The sequence below is a fragment of the Rhinolophus sinicus genome, chromosome 3, assembly GCF_057876585.1.
Source record: "Rhinolophus sinicus isolate RSI-liver-muscle chromosome 3, RSI-T2T, whole genome shotgun sequence".
Lineage (NCBI taxonomy): Eukaryota > Metazoa > Chordata > Mammalia > Chiroptera > Rhinolophidae > Rhinolophus > Rhinolophus sinicus.
This window is the reverse complement of record NC_142503.1, coordinates 52,352,621-52,370,881: the sequence shown is the minus strand read 5'-3', so window position 1 is coordinate 52,370,881 and position 18,261 is coordinate 52,352,621. Positions and strand designations below refer to the sequence as shown.

At 41.9% G+C, this 18,261-nt stretch overlaps 1 protein-coding gene across 8 annotated transcripts in view; it reads right to left on the bottom strand.

Moving 5' to 3' along the window:
- The window catches only part of RASGRF2 (Ras protein specific guanine nucleotide releasing factor 2), a 223,405-nt gene that overhangs the window by 15,493 nt on the left and 189,651 nt on the right, over positions 1–18,261 (bottom strand). For all 8 annotated transcript variants that reach the window (XM_074328781.2, XM_074328780.2, XM_074328774.2 and 5 more), the window contains 4 exons: positions 11,142–11,254; positions 4,761–4,821; positions 4,357–4,460; positions 2,151–2,235 (listed from right to left, as the gene is read on the bottom strand). In XM_074328781.2, the coding sequence (XP_074184882.2) occupies positions 2,151–2,235; positions 4,357–4,460; positions 4,761–4,821; positions 11,142–11,254 (363 nt within the window). The remainder of the gene's footprint in view (positions 1–2,150; positions 2,236–4,356; positions 4,461–4,760; positions 4,822–11,141; positions 11,255–18,261) is intronic.

Below are 18,261 nucleotides of genomic sequence, written 5' to 3'. Positions count from 1 at the left end.
AAGGCTAAGTACTATAATTCTGTTAGTTAAAGCCAAGAGAAAAACAGGCAACTTAAGAAGCTCAACACTTAGATTATGGAAAGGAAAAGAGCAGAATAGGATTGGTTGCTGATAAAAGAATATGTGGTCTAATCTTATATCCATACGTTAACTCTGATGGATACAAGCATTGTTTGATTCCTTAGGTACTGAAGATCTCACAGTGCCTCAGAATTACCATTCTGCATATTCATTTAAAAAATATTTTTGTATTGAGCACCTACTATGAACCAGGCATTCTTTTAGGTGCTAGGAACAGAAAGGCAAATAAATCAGCGTCCCTGACCTTAGGGCACTGAGCCTAGCTAAGTGGGAATGTATGTGGGGGAGGGGGGGGCAGACATAAACAAGTAATGCCACACAGTGAAATGCAAAGCCAAGTCTGCCTGTGTTGGGGGTGAGGGGGTGGTTGGGGGGTGTTGAGTACATGGAGGCAGCATGCAGCATCTGGTCTAGTACAGAGGGGGCTTCTGGAATGAGGTTGTGGCTGCACTGAGTCCTAAAGGATGAGAAGGAGTTAGCCACTGCTTTCCATCAAAGTAGAAGAGCATTTGCACAGGGACAGAGGTGGAAGGCGTGGCATAATGGAGGATCTGGCAGCCGCCTGAGAAGCTCAGGGGGTCGTGAGAGACAAGGATGACAGGTAGGCAGGGTTCCCAAAGACCAGGTGGAGCAGCTGGAACTATATCTGGAAGGTGAGGGGAGGTCACTTTGACAGATTTTTGTCAAAGAAAGTGATATAATTAGATTGGCCTTTCAGAGAAGCTATTGCCGTGACACTGCACGAGTAGTGGGTGGAAGGGCAATGAGTGAGGTAGGAGCTGGAGAGAAAGGATGAAAGACCAAATCAAGGTTATGGCAATGGGAAATAAGGGGGAAAAGGGTTTGAGACATACCTAGATTTAGAGTTCACGTACACATTGGGTGGTTGAGGGTAGGTAAGGGAGAAGGAAGAGTCAAAGGTGACCTCTAGCTTCCATGCATGGGCAAGTGAATGTAGGGTGAGGCCATTACCTGAGACTGAGAACAGAGAAGAAGATGGAGAAGCAGGCTTGGCATGTCTGGGGAGCTGATGATAAGTTCATTTGCAACCTGTTGAGGGCGCAATGCAAGTGGCCATCCAAGTAGAGACATGTGGGTCTGTAGTCGGGGACTGAATCTAGGATTTGGATGCCCATTATACTCCAAGTGTATGTATGGCACAGGCAATAGAGGCTTATTTCCCACAACAGGTGCTCTGCTTCTCAGAGAGTGGCCTCGATGGGTCACGTGTCCTGTCCTTTAGGCAGCAGTGGCATTGATCCTCATTATGTGATAATGCCAGTCAGCATTTAAGCATTCTGCAAGTACCCTGTGCAAAAGCACTGTCTTGGGAGTCTACACTGTTGTTTTGTATTTTGCTTCTAAATGACTTATTAATTTACCTACAGGGTTCTGGTAGTTTTTTGTTTTTTTAAATTATCATTATTCCTTTTACTATAGTTTAGTGGAACTGCAAAGCAAGCCTTCCCTTTGCTCGGAAAGGCCTGAAGACACTCCCACATCTGTGGTTATATTACAAGACTCAGACCATTAGAACAGAACAAATTAAGAGTTAGTGGGTGTAAAGCAACTCCATCTTGCTGCTGGAGAAAAGCAGAGTGGGAAGATGGACTGATAGCTGGTCACCATTGCACAGTCACAGCAACACTGGAATTATGCCCAAAGAGGTCCTTTTTAACCCTGGAATGTAATTTGGGCTCAATGATCAGTAATGATGATGAGGAGTTACAACAGCCCAATGTTACTGTCACCAGCACCACCAGGGGCCAGTGAGATACGCAGCTCATTCTGCTAGAAGTAGTCAATCTATGACCAGGACGTAATGATGAGTATGATGAAAATAAGAACAGCACCCTATGCATTTCTGAGCACTTACTAGCAAAAGTGAACCTCTTACATCTAGAAATGATGACATCATTATGAGCTTTTAAAGGAGATTTAAGCTTGCCTTTACTGTTCCATTAGTTCTGCCTTAAATGTGGGTGGCTTTATTTTAGAGAAGGAGTCTTAAGACCCTGATAGTCATCTTCCTGTAACGAGCCCAAGGTTTTATTTTTATGGTTACTCACATCATTGAAGTGCTGGCTGGTTTTCATAATGTAAGGTGTTCTTTCATTTTTATCCAGCTTCATCCACCCCTGCCCAAGAAACTCTCTGAAAGCAGAAAGAAAAATAGAAAACCAATTAATTTTTTAAGTGGTCAGTTATTGGTATGAATAATTATTATTAATATTACATGCGTTAAACTTGACATTCCCCAACACCTGGTGCTACGGCACATCTCAGATGAATTTTAGCTCAACTCTAGCATTTCACCACTCGGAAAAAGACAAAAACAAAAACAAAACAATTTTTCAGTTTCCAGCTTTTTCTTATAAATGTTTGAACTTTGTCTCTATTAGGATTGTTATAAGGGCTTCTCTGAAGTTGGAAAACAATGACCAACACAAGAGGAATAAAGAGGTTAAGTACGAACTGAGAAACCAAGACTATTTTCCTTGGATCAGCTTTTTATTTTATTTATTTTATTTTTTTATTTATTTTTGGGTCCGCTTAAAAAAAAAAAAATAGTAAGTCTTAGTAGAAGGTCCAAAAAATCCATCACTACCAAAAATGCTAACCAAGAACAAACAGCATGGTTTCCTCCACTTTGCTCTGACATTCTCCAGGCAAATGTCGATGCCATGGGCGGGGACTTTCCCTTGTCCTTCCCCGAGCCCAGCACAGTACACTGTGGGGAGGGCTGCATACATGTGATGAAGGCAGTTACAGTGGTGGCCGCTCAGCCTGGGGAAGGTCTGTCTTCAAATAACATCCCTGCTCCTTCACTTCCCCCATGAGCAGGGCACCAGCTCCCCGCAAGCAATGGACAATCAAGATGGAGCATATAGGAATTATTTTATAGAGCCAGGAAAACAACTTGAAATAAAATTACTCTGACATATTCTTAATCCAGAAATATTAACTGAGTCCCTGTGCAAGTTTCTTTGTCCCTTACTGTCAGTGGTACTACTCCCATCCTGCAAGGCTGTGGACATAAATGTATACCAGGTGCATGGAAGAAAATAATTGGTAGATGTTCACACCGGCACAAAGGGGCAGGGAGGAGAGGTGGGGAGGGTCCCAGGAAGAGACCACACCAAGAGCCACCACAAAGGTTCCAGCTTTGCTTTCTCCTCCTCCACAGAGATCACGCTCTTCTTTCCCTGGAATCCTCACTGCACCGGAGGGTAGTCACGAGTAGCGGGGAAGAGGCACTGTGGTTCCTAACTCAAGTCCTCGAATACTCACGGGGTTCACTGGTATGACCAATGGACCACATTCCTATTTTATTTTATTTTTTTCAGGTTTGTGGATCGGTCTATGAGTGCTGGAAGAGGAGAAGGGAAACAAGATAAAATACATAGAAGTTTGTCTCTGCCCCTGATGTCTCTCTGACAGAGCTGTAACTCTTACCATCTAACCATCATTTGACCCTCCACCTTCACAGACGTCCTCTTTGCTGGATATGACATGTTCATATCTCTTGTCCAGTCCTTCCCTTATCTTCAATTTAGTTTTTAGTTCACAGAGGACATGTGCCAACAGTTGCCACTTGTCTAAACAAAGGCCTTGCTTGTTATAGGCTACGGAATATAACAGCTGGGGTGCCAGGGTTGGGGTGGGGTGAGGGGGCTTAAACAGCCTCCCCTTACTCTATGAATGAGGAAATTAAAAGGCTGTGTGATGAGCCCATGGTCTCAATGCTCAGCAACTCTTGTTGATTTATGCAAGTGGGTAGCAGAATTTACAGAATTTACTGAAGATCAGTCTTTTTTGAAGTCTTGGACCACCCAGAATTATCTGTGCTTCCTTCTCACATAAAACACAGTTTCTGGGCCTCAAACCTACCAGAATCAGAATCTCTGAGGGAGGTATCTAGGAATGTATATTTTTAACAAGTTCCCCAAATGATTTTAGACACACTGAAATTTGAGAACCACAGTTACAGCTGTATTGAAGTTTCTGTAATGCATGATGTGAGAGTAAAAAGAAATTTTCATTCTGTGGTAATCATACTACATATAGAAACAGAAGAGTGACCATCTTGAGAGTCTCCAATATTCTCAAATCAATATTTCCAACATAAACTGGAATCAAGACATTCAGTGGGACCAAACTATTTTAAGACTAAGGCTCACCCCTCTGCATACTCATCTGCCTTAGTAATAACGTCAACTCTAAGCGGGTTATTCCTGCCTAAGGTGGGTCTGCTGCTGTGAGGGTAGCACTCACTCATAGGGAATGCTTCTGAAGACGACGTGGTCCAGAAGGGTAATCTGCTCAGCCAGCTCCATGGCTGACAAGGTCTCAAAACACTCAGCCTTCGCACAGTCCGTCTGCAAGAGATGAGGGGGTGGGGGGAATGAAACACACAGGAGCAAGGCTCCTTCACTGCAGTTGCTGAAGTGCGAAGTCCATCAAAGATTCTAGCTATGAAGAGAATGGCAGAAAGCTCAGAACTCTCAGCCAGCATCATGGACCAACTGTTCAACCCCAGGCCAAATTTGGTGCATCTCTCAGAGCTCCATGGGTCATATGTACAGCCAAGCACTCATTTATCAGTTACAGCCACATTGCTTGCGTTTGAAAGGTAGTTTGCACATAATTGTGCTGGATAAGACCACGGCCAAACTTACCAGTTGAATGATATCCTCTAATTTTAGATGGATGTCATCTTGATCATCTTGTGAAAGAGCCCTAAAAAAAATAAAAATAAATAATAATATATATATAATATGAATCAGAATATCCTCCATGAAAAGAAAATAGGCAAGCCATGCACGAAATGACAAAATGCAGTTCAGTGTTCCCTGGGTAAGAAGTCGGAGCGTTTGGGTCTGCAAGGCTGTGCTGCCAGCTGGAGGCTGTGGGGCTGTGAGCTGGAGACAGGTGGTCAAGGAAACAGAAAACACACATGGTAAAGGCACAGGAAGATCATCAAGAGAGCTGACTTATAACAAGGAGCTGACTTGTGACATACAAGGCTGTAAATAAAACACCCACCATCAAAGTGAACCTGAGGGTGAGCTGCTGTGCTCTGTGTTACCACGGGGATCCCTGCTGTGAATTTGGGGCCCCTGCAGTACTGTCAGTCAGGGAGTCTAACAGGCCTGAGTGCTCCATCCGTGCGCCTCTGTTTCCCTGCTCTTCCCTGCTCATGCTGACACAGAGCAGGCCCCACCCCACTCATCTGCAGCCCAGGAGCTCAGGGGACTTCCTAGGTGGCAAGAATTCAAAGAACAACATGAGATAGAAGCCAGCAGGTCAATTCTTTCCCTTTGCTTCCTAGGTGGACTTTCCTGAGATTTGCTGCTGTAGCCCCACACATAGCATTATTTAGCTCTCAATAGATGTTTTCTTTTGATACGTGACGAATGAATGGATAAATCCCTAAGTTAATTAATACTGAAGTGGGTGCTGGTTTCAGAGTGGGAATGATACGTCATATCCAAGAGCAGTTCAGAGTCCAGAATTATAATGATTATGTAACTTGCCATCTGAGCCAAGCATCTTCAGTTTTCCAAAATGAAGGAAAATATTAAAAGTATTAAAATATTTAAAGAGTCCCAAACCATGTAGCCTGTCTGCTGGAGGAAGCCGGTTTCAAAAGAAATAACGATGCTATATTCTGTTGTGCTTTGAATGGATGAAAACAAAACTACCACCGTCCAAAACACTACAGCAACAGAAATGGGTTACTGTGTGCCCACAACATGCCAGGCATGTGCTAAGCATGTGACACACACAATCTCTTATATCAAAAAATCCCTTCACAGTAAGCATCATTACCTCCATTTTACAGATCAGGAAACAAAAGCTCAAAGAAATTGACTAAACTTGCCCAGGCTTCCGTCCAAATCTGCTCTCCTGTTATTCTTGCTTGTCTTAAGCAGGCTTATGGGAGGCACCTCTTCAAGGGTCCAGCATAGAACACACATCAATTCCCTTTCTATCTTCTTCCTCTGTTACAAAGGCTCCCCGCTGTTTACCAGGGAGCAAAATCCTTTTAGATTAGAGGAGGGGCAGTCTTTTTGTCAGCAATTAGCCATATCATTTGTGAGCAGAAAAAAATTGTCCTCATATGATAAAGGGCAGGTTGAGGTGAGGAAAAACTAAGTAAACACAACTCTTTCTCCAAAGACTGTTAAATCACCCCCATGGGTTACACACAAGGCATAATGTGACTCTTTCCTAAAATGTATGTCATTCTTTCCACTGTAGTCTAGGTTCCTGGAGAGAGCTCAGTGGCCACGAAACTATGTGTACTTATGGAAAAGATCTTTTTTTTATGAGACTGGACAATATTCTTCCCTTGGAAAGAAATGGTCAAGAAATCAGTTAACTTCTATCAAATGTTACTCTCCTCAATGATCTTACCCTAATGTTCCAAGATATAGTCTGATCCCATTAAGTTATTTGACATTTTCTCTCTTCATAAGAGCCTATTGATGCTGCTTGGGGATTTGGGGGGTTGCGGGCGGAGGGGGGCGGTCACCTTTTTGTGATCTTAACTCATTCCAGGTGACAGTCCAAGAAGTTATTGTTTCTTTTCATTTTGTGGCATGTTTGTTGTCTACAAAAACACACACACAAAAAACACACTACACTACATAGATTCAGAAACCAGCTAGTCAGACAATATAGGGAGGGGGTTGGTATTTTAGAAATACAAACGTCTTGAGCAGAGGGTTTATTCACAAACAGGGCAACAAACTACCTGTGCCAGTTAAGCTTAAAGTAACCCCTGTGAGACTGTATGAGGCAGGGATGGCTCGTCACCGAAAGCTTTCACTTTACTGTATTCATGTAATACATGTTTAAATATATGTTTTATGTTAACATCTCACTGTTACATGACTTGAACGCATATAAATCTCTAATGTCAGGGCTACATTTAACTACAACCTGATATGTTTTTATCTCACAATCATAACTCATATTCACTGGGAGATACATTCAGAAATGTTCTCTTCAGATGTGAAGTCCCCTGTACCTCTCTGGTCCAGTTCCAAGAGAGGAGGAATTCGCTCTAGTCTGACTATTAAAGCTTTGATGAACACTCCAGGATCCTGCGTTTCCCTCACATCCATTAATCAGTACGATAAGTTTAATATTTTATAATGAAACACGAGATTTAAAAAATGGGATCACCCACGTTCTGTGACTGGAAAATTCCTCCTTCAATTGTAGACATCAGGTAGTGTTAAAATCAGAGCCAGGAGCAACGGGCCTCTGTCCTTGCGTGGTTCGCACTCTCTGGGCTACTTGCGTGCTCCTGTAACTGTCTGGCTTGTGCTGTGCAGGGCCTGCCCCAGACTCAGGGCCTGCCCCAGACTGGGCCCCTCCTCACCTTGTGACTGGTTTAATCGCCTGCTGATTTGCCTGCTGGGCCCTGCCAGACCATCTCTTTCCTGTGCTGTCTCAATCCTGGTTTTCCTTCTCTCTAGGTTTGCTTGAGCCCATTGCTACCTATGCTCTGCCACATGGAAAAAAAAAAAAGAAGTAGATATCTATAAATGCATGGATACTAAAATCCCCTGGGTTTGGCTGGAAACAATCCTTTGTTTTCCAAATTAAGAAATGAACCAACAAGAAAATATTTATAATGGTCAGGTTGTTAAATAATCCTTTTAATTTCTATTTCTTTGTCAGGTACTCCATGATTTTTTTCCACAAAGAGATTTCCAAAGGATGGCATTCCTTCAGTTGATGGTTATATCTAGGCTTACTTCCTACTTTACTTTCTAATCATTCTGACATGATTTTTAAAAATATAAATTTCATACATAAACATAAGTATGTGATACGGCAAATTATCAAAAACTCTAAGAACTTAATGTATCATTTATTTCTCCTATAATTACAATCGTATGTGCCAGAGCAGGGACTCGTCAGGATAGCACGGATGGAGTGAATTACTTGGCAGGGGACATTTGAACAAGGATCAGTAGGGTATTTTTTCTGCACCAGGATTTTTTGTACAAATCTATTCACTGGCTTGTTGCGCAGATAAGTTAGTGATTCAGAGACCCAGCTGACCCAAACTGGGACTCAGGGTCTAGCTGTCTGCTCAACTAATGGGCTGGTGACCTCCCTTATATCTGTCTGCTTCCATTGATACACTTAGGGCTAAACAAAGACTTGTTTTGTTTTGGCTTCACAGGAAGAAAGATAGTCAGAGGTGGGAGAATAGATGGTGTCACACTATGCCCTGCTTGGCTCTGCGGGTGGGTTTTGAACTCTTATGGTGAAGGATGAGGAACCAGTTGCTGAAGGAGAGTCTGAGGCTCTGGGTTGAGTGAGGCTGCTCTGGAGCCCAGGTGGCACAGGGATGGAGCGGTGGGATCTATCTGAGGTTTTTGAGAGGGAAATGGTGGTTTCAGGAGACTGGCGGGCAGCATTCGCCACAGAAAGAGTGGTGGCACTGATAAGGTCTCTCCTTCAAGTGGCCTGGGGGCGGTGAGCTTGAATGAAGATGCCGAGGCAGGAAAAATGACTGGGTTTGTTCCTGAGCATACATTTCTTGGGACTTTTAGAATGCTTTGGGGAGACTTTGCAAGAGACCAGAATTCTGGGTGGGCAGCTGGGGCACCCCCTCAGTGAAACTGTTTTTCTGTTTTTGACTTTTTTTCTTTTACAAAATAGCAGCAAGTTGGTTATGACTGTGAGTCTATATTTCTTTTATTGTAACAGCTATATTAAGATTTAAATCACATACTAAACAATTCATTCATTTAAAGCAGGGGTGTCCAAACTGCGGCCTGTGGGCCAACTGTGGCCTGCAATCCATTTTTTAATTGGCCCGCAGCAAATTCCAAAAATATATTTAGTTTACTTAAATAAACCAGGTGAGGCAATACATACTTCACCTTGAGTGAGTGGACTGGCTGTTTGTGTATTTTACTGAATATGGCCCTTGGTGAAAAACGTTGAAAAAAGTTTGGACACCCCTGATTTAAAGTATACAGTACAATCTCTTTTGTATCAACAAGGTGATGAAGCCCAAGGAAAGCTGAGTTTGACTAAGAGCTAGCCTGGTTTAACTGGGGCCATATCACCTTGATGGCAGAAACTCTTTTTCCCAAGAGCTACTCTCAGTGCTTTCTAATGCTAATTATAACAACAAGCATAGCAGTCATATGAATGCTAATTATGTTTTAGGCATTGTGTTAGCCTCTATACAAATTACATCACGTATTCTTCACAACAACCCAATGGTGTAGATATTATTAGCCCCATTTTATAAATAAGGAAACTGCAGTTTAGACTGGATAAAAAACTTGATAGCTGCAAGTAGCTGAGCCAAGATTTAAACTTGTGACGTCCTGCAGAAGTTAAAATCAGGCAGGCTCTGCTAGAATTACACTCCCAGGCTGTGCCATTTCCTGAAATTTCTGTTCCTTCTTGATCTCACACCTCTAATTTTTAGGTCATCTATTTAACAAAGAGAATTTGCACATCTTAAGCCTGATGAATAATAAAAACCTGGGATGGTAAATAGGAATCATGTGAAGTGCCAACTTCTATTAACTGGTAGTGTCAAGTCAATGAATTCTGCATGTATTGGTGCAGGCAAAGAGCTCTCATGATTGGGTGGTAATGCCTAGCATGGGGTGCTGTGAGGGGATGGCAACATGAAGGCTTCGTATTCCCAATCCTCACAGTCTTTCCCAGCCTGAACGCCCCCATTCCCCTGACAACTATCCAGTCAAATGTCTGGGGACACAAACTTCTAGAATGTGGTTTTAAAATAGCAGTGTTTTAAATACAAAGAGCATAATAAAGTGTTTCTATGAAGAGAAAAGGAACAGTCTTCTCTCACAGATATAACCACTCATCCACTGAAACCAGGCTTTATCTAAAAACGTATTTATAATTTTAAAATCTGAAAATAGACATAATAACAGAGTCCTTAAATTTACCGAGATATTTTCATAGAATGAAAAAAAAAATGAAGGCCTAGTTTCCTAGGGTTGCACTGACAAAGAACCACTGACTAGGTGGCTTCAAACAACAGAAACTTACTGTCTTAGAGTTTGGGAGGCTAGACGTCCAAAATCAAGGGTCAGCAGGGCGAGGTTTCCTGAAACCTGTGGAGGAATCCTCCCTTGCCTTTTCCTAGCTTTTGGTGGTTTGGCTGCAATCGTTGGCATTTATTGGTTTGCAGCTGCGTAACTCCAACCTCTGCTCCATCTTCACATGGCATTCTCCTGTCTCTCTGTCTTGGCATGACCATCTTCTTATAAGGACACCAGTTATGCTGGCTTAGGAGCCCATCCTACTGCAGTACAACCTCACCTTAACTCATTACATCTGCAATGGCCCCATTTTCAAATAAAGTCACATTTTGAGTTACGGGGAAGTAGGTGTTCAACATATTTTTTGTGGGTCGTGGGGGTATAATTCAACCTATAACTGCTCCTAGATCAAAGAAGGGGCTGGTGATGAGATCTTGAGCTAATGGGGCTAAGAATGTCTTGTGGGCAGTTGTTAAAACATTACAGACCCAAATCTGTCCTTGCTGCATCAGGGAGGGACTTCCAAAAATATGGTGGACTGAGCTAAAATGGACTCCCCTCCACACACAAGCATTCTGGGCAACAAAGAAACAATATAGCCGAGCTTGGAAGAAAGAAGGTTGCAAATGAATAGGGAACTAGAAGTCAGAATAATGAAAAAGTACCACATGAGGAAAACAAATCTCTCTGCCAATGCCTGCTGGGCTTGCAGGAGAGGATCCTCAAGGCTTCCTCCCTTTCATTTTTGGTTCTGTAATAAACCACTGTCTGCCCACACAAACAGGAGCAGTCACACGGCACACAAGTTGTGTTGCCCAGTCTAACATCTTCCTGAGGCAGCAGGAAAAAGGTGACAGGTAACACTCTACCAGTGAGAACAGAATCCTTGCTGCCCCCAGGAGTCTAAGATGTATCCTTCTGGTTTGACAGAATCTTATTTTCTATGAACATGGCACAAATTGACCAATGTAATTAATAGGCACCTGCAATTGCCTTTACCTCAGGATATTTGCTGTGGCTTTCCTTTCTTGGGGAAGAAGGTCTGGGTCTCGCAAAACTTCTTCGAGCAAATTTAGGACATTCATTTTCAGTTCGTTGTTGAGTTCAAAATCCTACAAAATAAAATGGATTATTAAAAATTTTAGTTTTAAAGGGTTTTGCTCCATGATATGTGACACTGTTCCTTGAAACAAATTCTCTAGAAGCTATGTATGGAAGAGAATAAAATGTATGGACCCTAGACTTCCCCCCAGAGATCCTGATTTAATGGTTAGAGATGAGGCCCCCGTTGTTGGTATTTCTGACAGGCCCTCCAGGAGATGGGAATGCCTCAAAGAGATATGTGCTTCCCTTAGCTTGGAACACTGTGCCTTCTCCCCACTTTTATTTCCATTCAAATGGTCCAGGAGGTGATATATATTTTTTCCCAGGAGCCTTCTTTAGCTGACCCAGTGGGGTAAGGAGCTTTGCCTTGGTCATGGCGCCCTCTATCATAACGTACTGTATTGTAAAGGCTGATTTGATTGTCTGGTTTCCCATTGGATCATGAGTAAGATCAATAACTGGGGCACAGCAATCGCTCCATAAATGATTTGCTGCAAGAGTAAAATCTGTCACGTTGACAGTGATTTGAATGAAGAAGAACTTCATTATAGATACACTAAGGGCCAAAGAACAAATGATCTCCACAAACTGATGGGGCTCAGTCAGACACAGGAGACTGAAGGGACACCCACTGGGCATAGTGGGGACAGTATGCACATGAAAATGAGAGTAATAAGTAATAGCCAACTGAATCAAAGTCCCTACTGATGCTCCCAAACAAATACATAAATAAATATATAAAGAGGGTGGAAGAGAAAACTATCCTTTATAATGGAATTCCAATTAATAAATGCAAAGGAATAAAACAATTAGAAAGTCACCATTCTTGACCAAAGCAGTAATAACTGATCAGGTGAGGGTCATGAATGGATGCTGGACTTTATCAGTAAACAATTAATAGTGTCAGAGTACTCCCTTCCCCGCGCCCCATGCACCCACACCAAAAATTATTAATTACACAGGGAACTCTGGAGACACCACCTTAACCAAGTGATCAGAGTTACCACCACCAGTGTTGGAACAAACCAACACCATGTATCCACTAATGTAATGCTCTGTCAAGAAGCATCACTCAGCATGTTTACTCCAAATGCATAACTTCTCATTTGCATTGTGAGGAAGCTTTAACCTGTATTCTTCAAAAATGTTAATGTCATGAAAGGCAATGAAAAACTGAAGCACTGTTCCAGTTTAAAGGACACCAAAAGGACCACAGCTAAATGCAACATGTGAACTTGGATTAGATCCGGGATCAAGGGGCAAATGCTGTCAAGGGCATTACTGGGACACTTGGCAAAAATTGAGCCTGGACGACGTACTAGTTTAGAACATTCTATTATGGTTAAATTTTCCTGAATTTGATCATTTACTGAGGCTATTTAAGTGTAGATCCTTCCTCATTTGGGGGCGGGGGGCGGAGAGAGAAGAGAGAGAACACAAACATGATAAACATATTAATTATTAGTGACTCTAGATGTGTATCTGTACTTTTTTTTATTCTGACATTTTTCTCTTGATTTGAAAATTTTCAAGGTAAGAAGTTAAAAAAATGAATAAAAAGGTAAAGTTGTAGTTCTTGCACTCCATGCATTCTTATAAAACACCCACAGGCAGCCTGCTGGGATTGTCAGGTATTCGGGGATGACCTGAACACAGCAAAGTCCTGTTTTCAACTTACTCTGTTGGACTCTCTCTGTGCAGTCAGTCATGAGCGTGTCTTTTCCCTCCTACATTTTAACTTTAAGGAAAGTAATTTTGAAGCACTGATATTCTGAATTATTTTAAATGATTAGAGAGAACATTACTAACTGCAATGAATCTAATTAAAAAAAAGCACACTTTTATTATATCTAGTAAAGTAGGTGCAAAAAGTTCCATGATTTCATAAAATATAGACAATGCAAATTCTAACTTAATTTGAATTGAATATTTTTGTGTCCCAGTTTGGCAGAGAACTGAGTAATAAATTTTCCTTAATATTCACTTTCACTGTTTGACAATCAGTATCATTTCTTGCCACTGGGGCCCGGGGCGACACAGATGTTAGTTATCTCTTATCAATCTTAGGCCTTCAGATATGTTTTCCAAAAATTTTACCCATATTCTCCAACAGCTTCTTGGCTATTGATTTTTTTTTTAAATGTATGCAAGAAGAGAGTAATATCTTGCTGTTTATTTCTTTGTCCCACTCTCTCCCCCAATTCAAGGTAAAGGGAATGATGTTTGTAGATAGTTGATGATCTCACCTACTTCAATCTTCGTATACAAGCAAAGAATTTCTCAGCCATCAGGAGTTGGTCTTCTTAATGAATATTTGATATTTATTAGGGAGATGACAGAGTCTTCCTGTAGGTGTCTCTACTAATGTAAATAATCTGATTATCATAAATGGATTACTGTGAAGGACATCAGGCCAGTGTTTGGACCTTGCTGAGGGCTAATTAGTGGTTTAATCAACAAACATCATTAAGTACCTGCTGTGCCCGTTCCTGGGCTCAACAGGGGTAACATTTTTGAGACCCTCTGAAGGTAAATTGTGTGAAAGGTTTTAAGGAAAACATAATGTAATTTTATTATTCTGAGCTCTGGGAAGACTAGCATGAGAGAGACCATTGAAAACTAGGTAAAATCTGCCCAAACAATATTTGAAACATGATGAATGGTTACAGGTGAATATTCACTCTACTGATGATGTAGCTCATATAAAGCAGATTATCTAATGATGGCTGAGTATGAAATGTAAAACTTCTCACTCATAATTTCCCCTTACATTTGCACAGGCTTTTGTTTTATTTATTTATTTTCCCTCCAAGATCTTGTTTCACCATCGGCCACTGGGCTGAGAGGAGACCTGTAAGGAGGTAGTGGTACAGGGACGCGAACGCAGGTCTGCCATCGGCCTCTGACAAGAGTCCTTTACACCTGCGCTTCTCAAACTGCCATGTGCCCATGAATCACCACAGATTCTGATGCAGCAGGTCTGGAATGAGGACTGAAGATTCTACACTTCTGATGAACTCCTGAGTGATGCTGATCATACTTGGAGAAGCAAGATTTTACTTTTTTTTTTTTTTTAATTCATGCAAAACACAACTCCTTGAAAACTAACTAAAACATCTGAATCCTTTGATGTAATACCTAGAATGTAAACTTTTCTTTTTTACCAATGTGTGTAAAATGCAGAATTGGCCATTCAAAAGTCCCTTTTAAAAACATACTAGCGACTACCCAATAAAATGAAATCTGAAGCATCTAAAAGTCACTTGCCCTATTTAAATCCACAGGTAGATTATTCTTAATAAGCCTGCCTGACAGCCATTTTGTAATTATCTAGAATCTAATTTTTGGCTACATTTCCCTAGGCCCTGAAATGGGAAACGAGATTATCAGGTGGTAGAGGATCTCAGGCTCCTTCTCCGAGGCAGCATTCGGCGTGCCCACAAGATGGCGCTCCTGGGTCGTCTGGCTACCGGGCGTTGGCTTCACCTTTCGAATTGGACCTGGCCGGCTGGGTGCAGAGGGAAGCAGGGCCCTCAGTAGGGAAGCTACCTGCTGAAGGTTACCTCACAAAGCTTCATGCACCAGGTGAGCGATCCCTGTGGCACTAAGAGGACCCGAGGCATGCACTGAATTGAACATAGCAAGAGTTTATTTAGGTTAGTTTTTGTTTTCCAATTTATGAAGCAGGAATATGGAAGGAAGCAGATGATTAGAAAAAAAGGAACCACCTTGCTTTCAAAGGTGGAGAGCCCAGAAAATGCGAGACTTTTACATTTCAATGTCTTAAAAGGAGACCACAGCTCCTATTCTTTCTACAGTTACTGAGCACCTCAATATATAAGGCTTTGGGGAGAGGCAGAACAGCAAACAGAAGTCTGGGCAGAGGAAGGAAACACTACCCAGTGGAACCCAGGGAGAGAGACTTGAGGTAGGGGGCATCTAAACACAGGGGAAAGCATGGTAGTGCCCGACTGAGCCATGAGAGAGGGTCTGGACCTAGAAATGTATGTCTGGGAACTGCCTGCCCAGAGGGGACAGCTCAAGGAAGTGTTAAGGAAAGGAGTATGGTAGACAGCAAATGCTTAGGAACAAAAGTTACTGATGGAAGAGGCTAGAATCCTCCTCAAAAGATAAGCTGTTGAGGATATTTTACCAAGGTTTTATCGACGCTACTCAAACACATTCATAAATGATTAGAAAGTCAGTATTTACCCTAGGTTAGGGAGCAATTCCTGGGGCAATTATAACTAAGCTTAGTTATGAATTTGCCACATGATAGGTGATACTTTAATAATTTTATTATCTAATTTAAGCTTCAATACCAAATAGTTACAGTCCTTATCATTTCCATATTACATGCAAGGAAGTCAAGGTACAAAGAATCTAAGTATCTTGTCCAAAGTCACATGGGTAGCACGTGCCAGACCTAGGACACAAACCCAGGCAGTAATGGCTGAAGCCTGAGTTTTTAACTGCTATCTCACACAGACTCTGCAGAAAAAGTGGCTATCAGTGAATTACTGCTGGTGGCTTGGGCTGAAAGACACCTCAAGTAGTAGCTTGTTACCATGCTAAGTCGGGCACTATTTCTCACCTATGCTAACAGCCATTTGAGATACAGATCTTGAGACTTAGCTCCAGACTAGATCATACAACAGACAAATAATCTGTGAGGCAATAAATCAGATTCTCCATCACTTTAAAACTAATCCCTGCTGATAGTTTAAGCATCTTAGAAATTATATTCATTCTTTCAGGAGAGCAGGATAATCATTAGTAATACGCTATGTATGGCCAAGGGAATTCTAGGACATTGGAAGAATCTGATTCAATAAACACAGTTTGAGGGTAAAGAGAATTATGAGAGTAATTTTCTCACTGTAATCAGTACAGTGCATTCCTAACAGTGGCCAGAGTTTTTAAAAGGAAAGTGGAAATACTGCAGAGTGGAGTAAGACCTCATAAATAATTGTAAAACCTGGAACAAAGGGCTCATAAAGAAGGGACTGAGGATGTGTTAGGCTTAAAAATAAGAACCGAGGGTTTGACTTAATGACTTTCAAGAAAATGAAAAGGATGCTACTGTTTTCTGTCTTCTTTGACTACAGAAGATGAAGAATTTAATTTAAATTGTGGCGTAGATTTAGGTTAGATCTGGGGCCATTTTATCAACTGGGAAACTGGGTAAAGATGCTGAGTGGTCTCCCCAAGATCTATGCAAATTAACCCTGGCAGCCCTAGGCCATGCTTCTCTGGATTCCTCATTTTAATAAACTAGAGGTAACAAGCCTTGATACCAGCATGTTTTTTCAGCTCTTTTGAGGAGGGGAACCTTTATCCAGAACGTTAGTATTGCAACCGGATCCCAGGGGAGATTGTGCTGGCTTAAAGCTGGCAAGGGAGACTCTGCATAACACCTGCCTGGCCTTGTCCACTCACCACCACTCCTGGTCTGCCCGCCTTCTCACCACCCCTGGGCAACCTTGACTCTGAATCTGGGTTTCTCACTGGAAAAGTGAAAGGCAGGGTTTTCCAGCATTTCCCATCACCTAACTACAAAAATATTTTAAAAGCCTCTTTGTTCACCACTATAAAAAAGAATAGCCCTACTGAAAAACACGAAGAAAGGCATTAAGGTTGGAATGAAACCCTACAAAGCAATACGATAGTACTTCTAAACTTTCCAATACCTGTTCAACACTCACTAGTTATTAATTACTCATAAGGTTCTAGAATCTTCCAAGAGGAACAAAACATATAGGAAATGTGTACCTATCATGTAAGAGACTAGGTACCAGGAAAAGTTAGTAAAATCCGGATTTAATTAAACCCCAATTTGGTAAGCACAGGTTCTCCTACTGGGCCCTCAAAATATTTGTTGAATGAACAGACAAAAGTTCATGGGAAGGGTACATGACTTTGCGACAAGTGGTAATAAGCGACCTAATTGTTCTTAAACTGGCAGTTGGGGAAATTATTTTAGCAGATGTGAAGTGGGAAGCTACTAGGAGAAAGCACAATGCAAAATGTGGAAGATATGTTAGAACAAAAATAACTGAGAAGAGGCAAATGGCAATGAAACACACCAACTCAGCAAGATGGAAAAACACATTCAGATCATTTATGCGATCATTTTCTAAAAAATGACTCTGCATTTGAATGACTTGCTAAAATTCACCCTCTAGACCTGAACAGCTGTGCTATTAGGAGTTTTAAATACTGCCCCACAACCTTGAAATCAGATAGCTCCCATGCTTGTATCTTAAGCCTCAAAAGAGAATCAGTCAGTTTAAAAAGAATTTTTCAGGAAAAAAGAGAATTTTCCCAGATGCTGTGTTTTCCATTGGTTTCCAGATTGGTGGTTAATGAACATGGATTGCAGCTTTTAAGACAATGACAAAGACGGGAGGGCAAAAGTAAAGTTTGGAAGGGCCTGCCTTTAATCCTGATTTTTCATTTTTCTTAGTTAATGAATGCCACGTGACAAAAAAAAGAAAAACAATCTTTGAGCTCAACTCGAACACAAGCCTTAGGAAAACTGTAAGTTCTACTGTGTTCTCCATGCCCTGATTCATAAGAGGGAAAAAGACAGATAAAGGAAGCTAGCTGGTAGGCAAACTGTACATCACCCCTTTGCCCATGGAGAAGGGAGACCTAGAATCATAGCATGTGATGGAAGTAGACGCTTTGACGTCCATCTAGGGAGACGTTCTTTACAAAGACATTAAGAGATACAGGTCGATGGCATCTGGGAGCAGAGTGGACAGGAGAAGCACACAAAGAAAAGGCCACAAGTGAGGCAAGACCTCGGGGCCTGCACAAAGCAATGGATGCCCCAGAGTTGGCTCCATGGAGTCCTGAGGTGGCTCTAAAGTGCCAGAGGGGGTGAAGGGTCTGAGGACTCAGTCCTGCATGCCACGGTCTGCAGAAGTGCTTCCAGACTCCTAGGGTGATGGGGAGGGTGCAGAATGTGAACTGGGGAAAATACGGGCTCTCCACAGCACTTTTGTCAGAA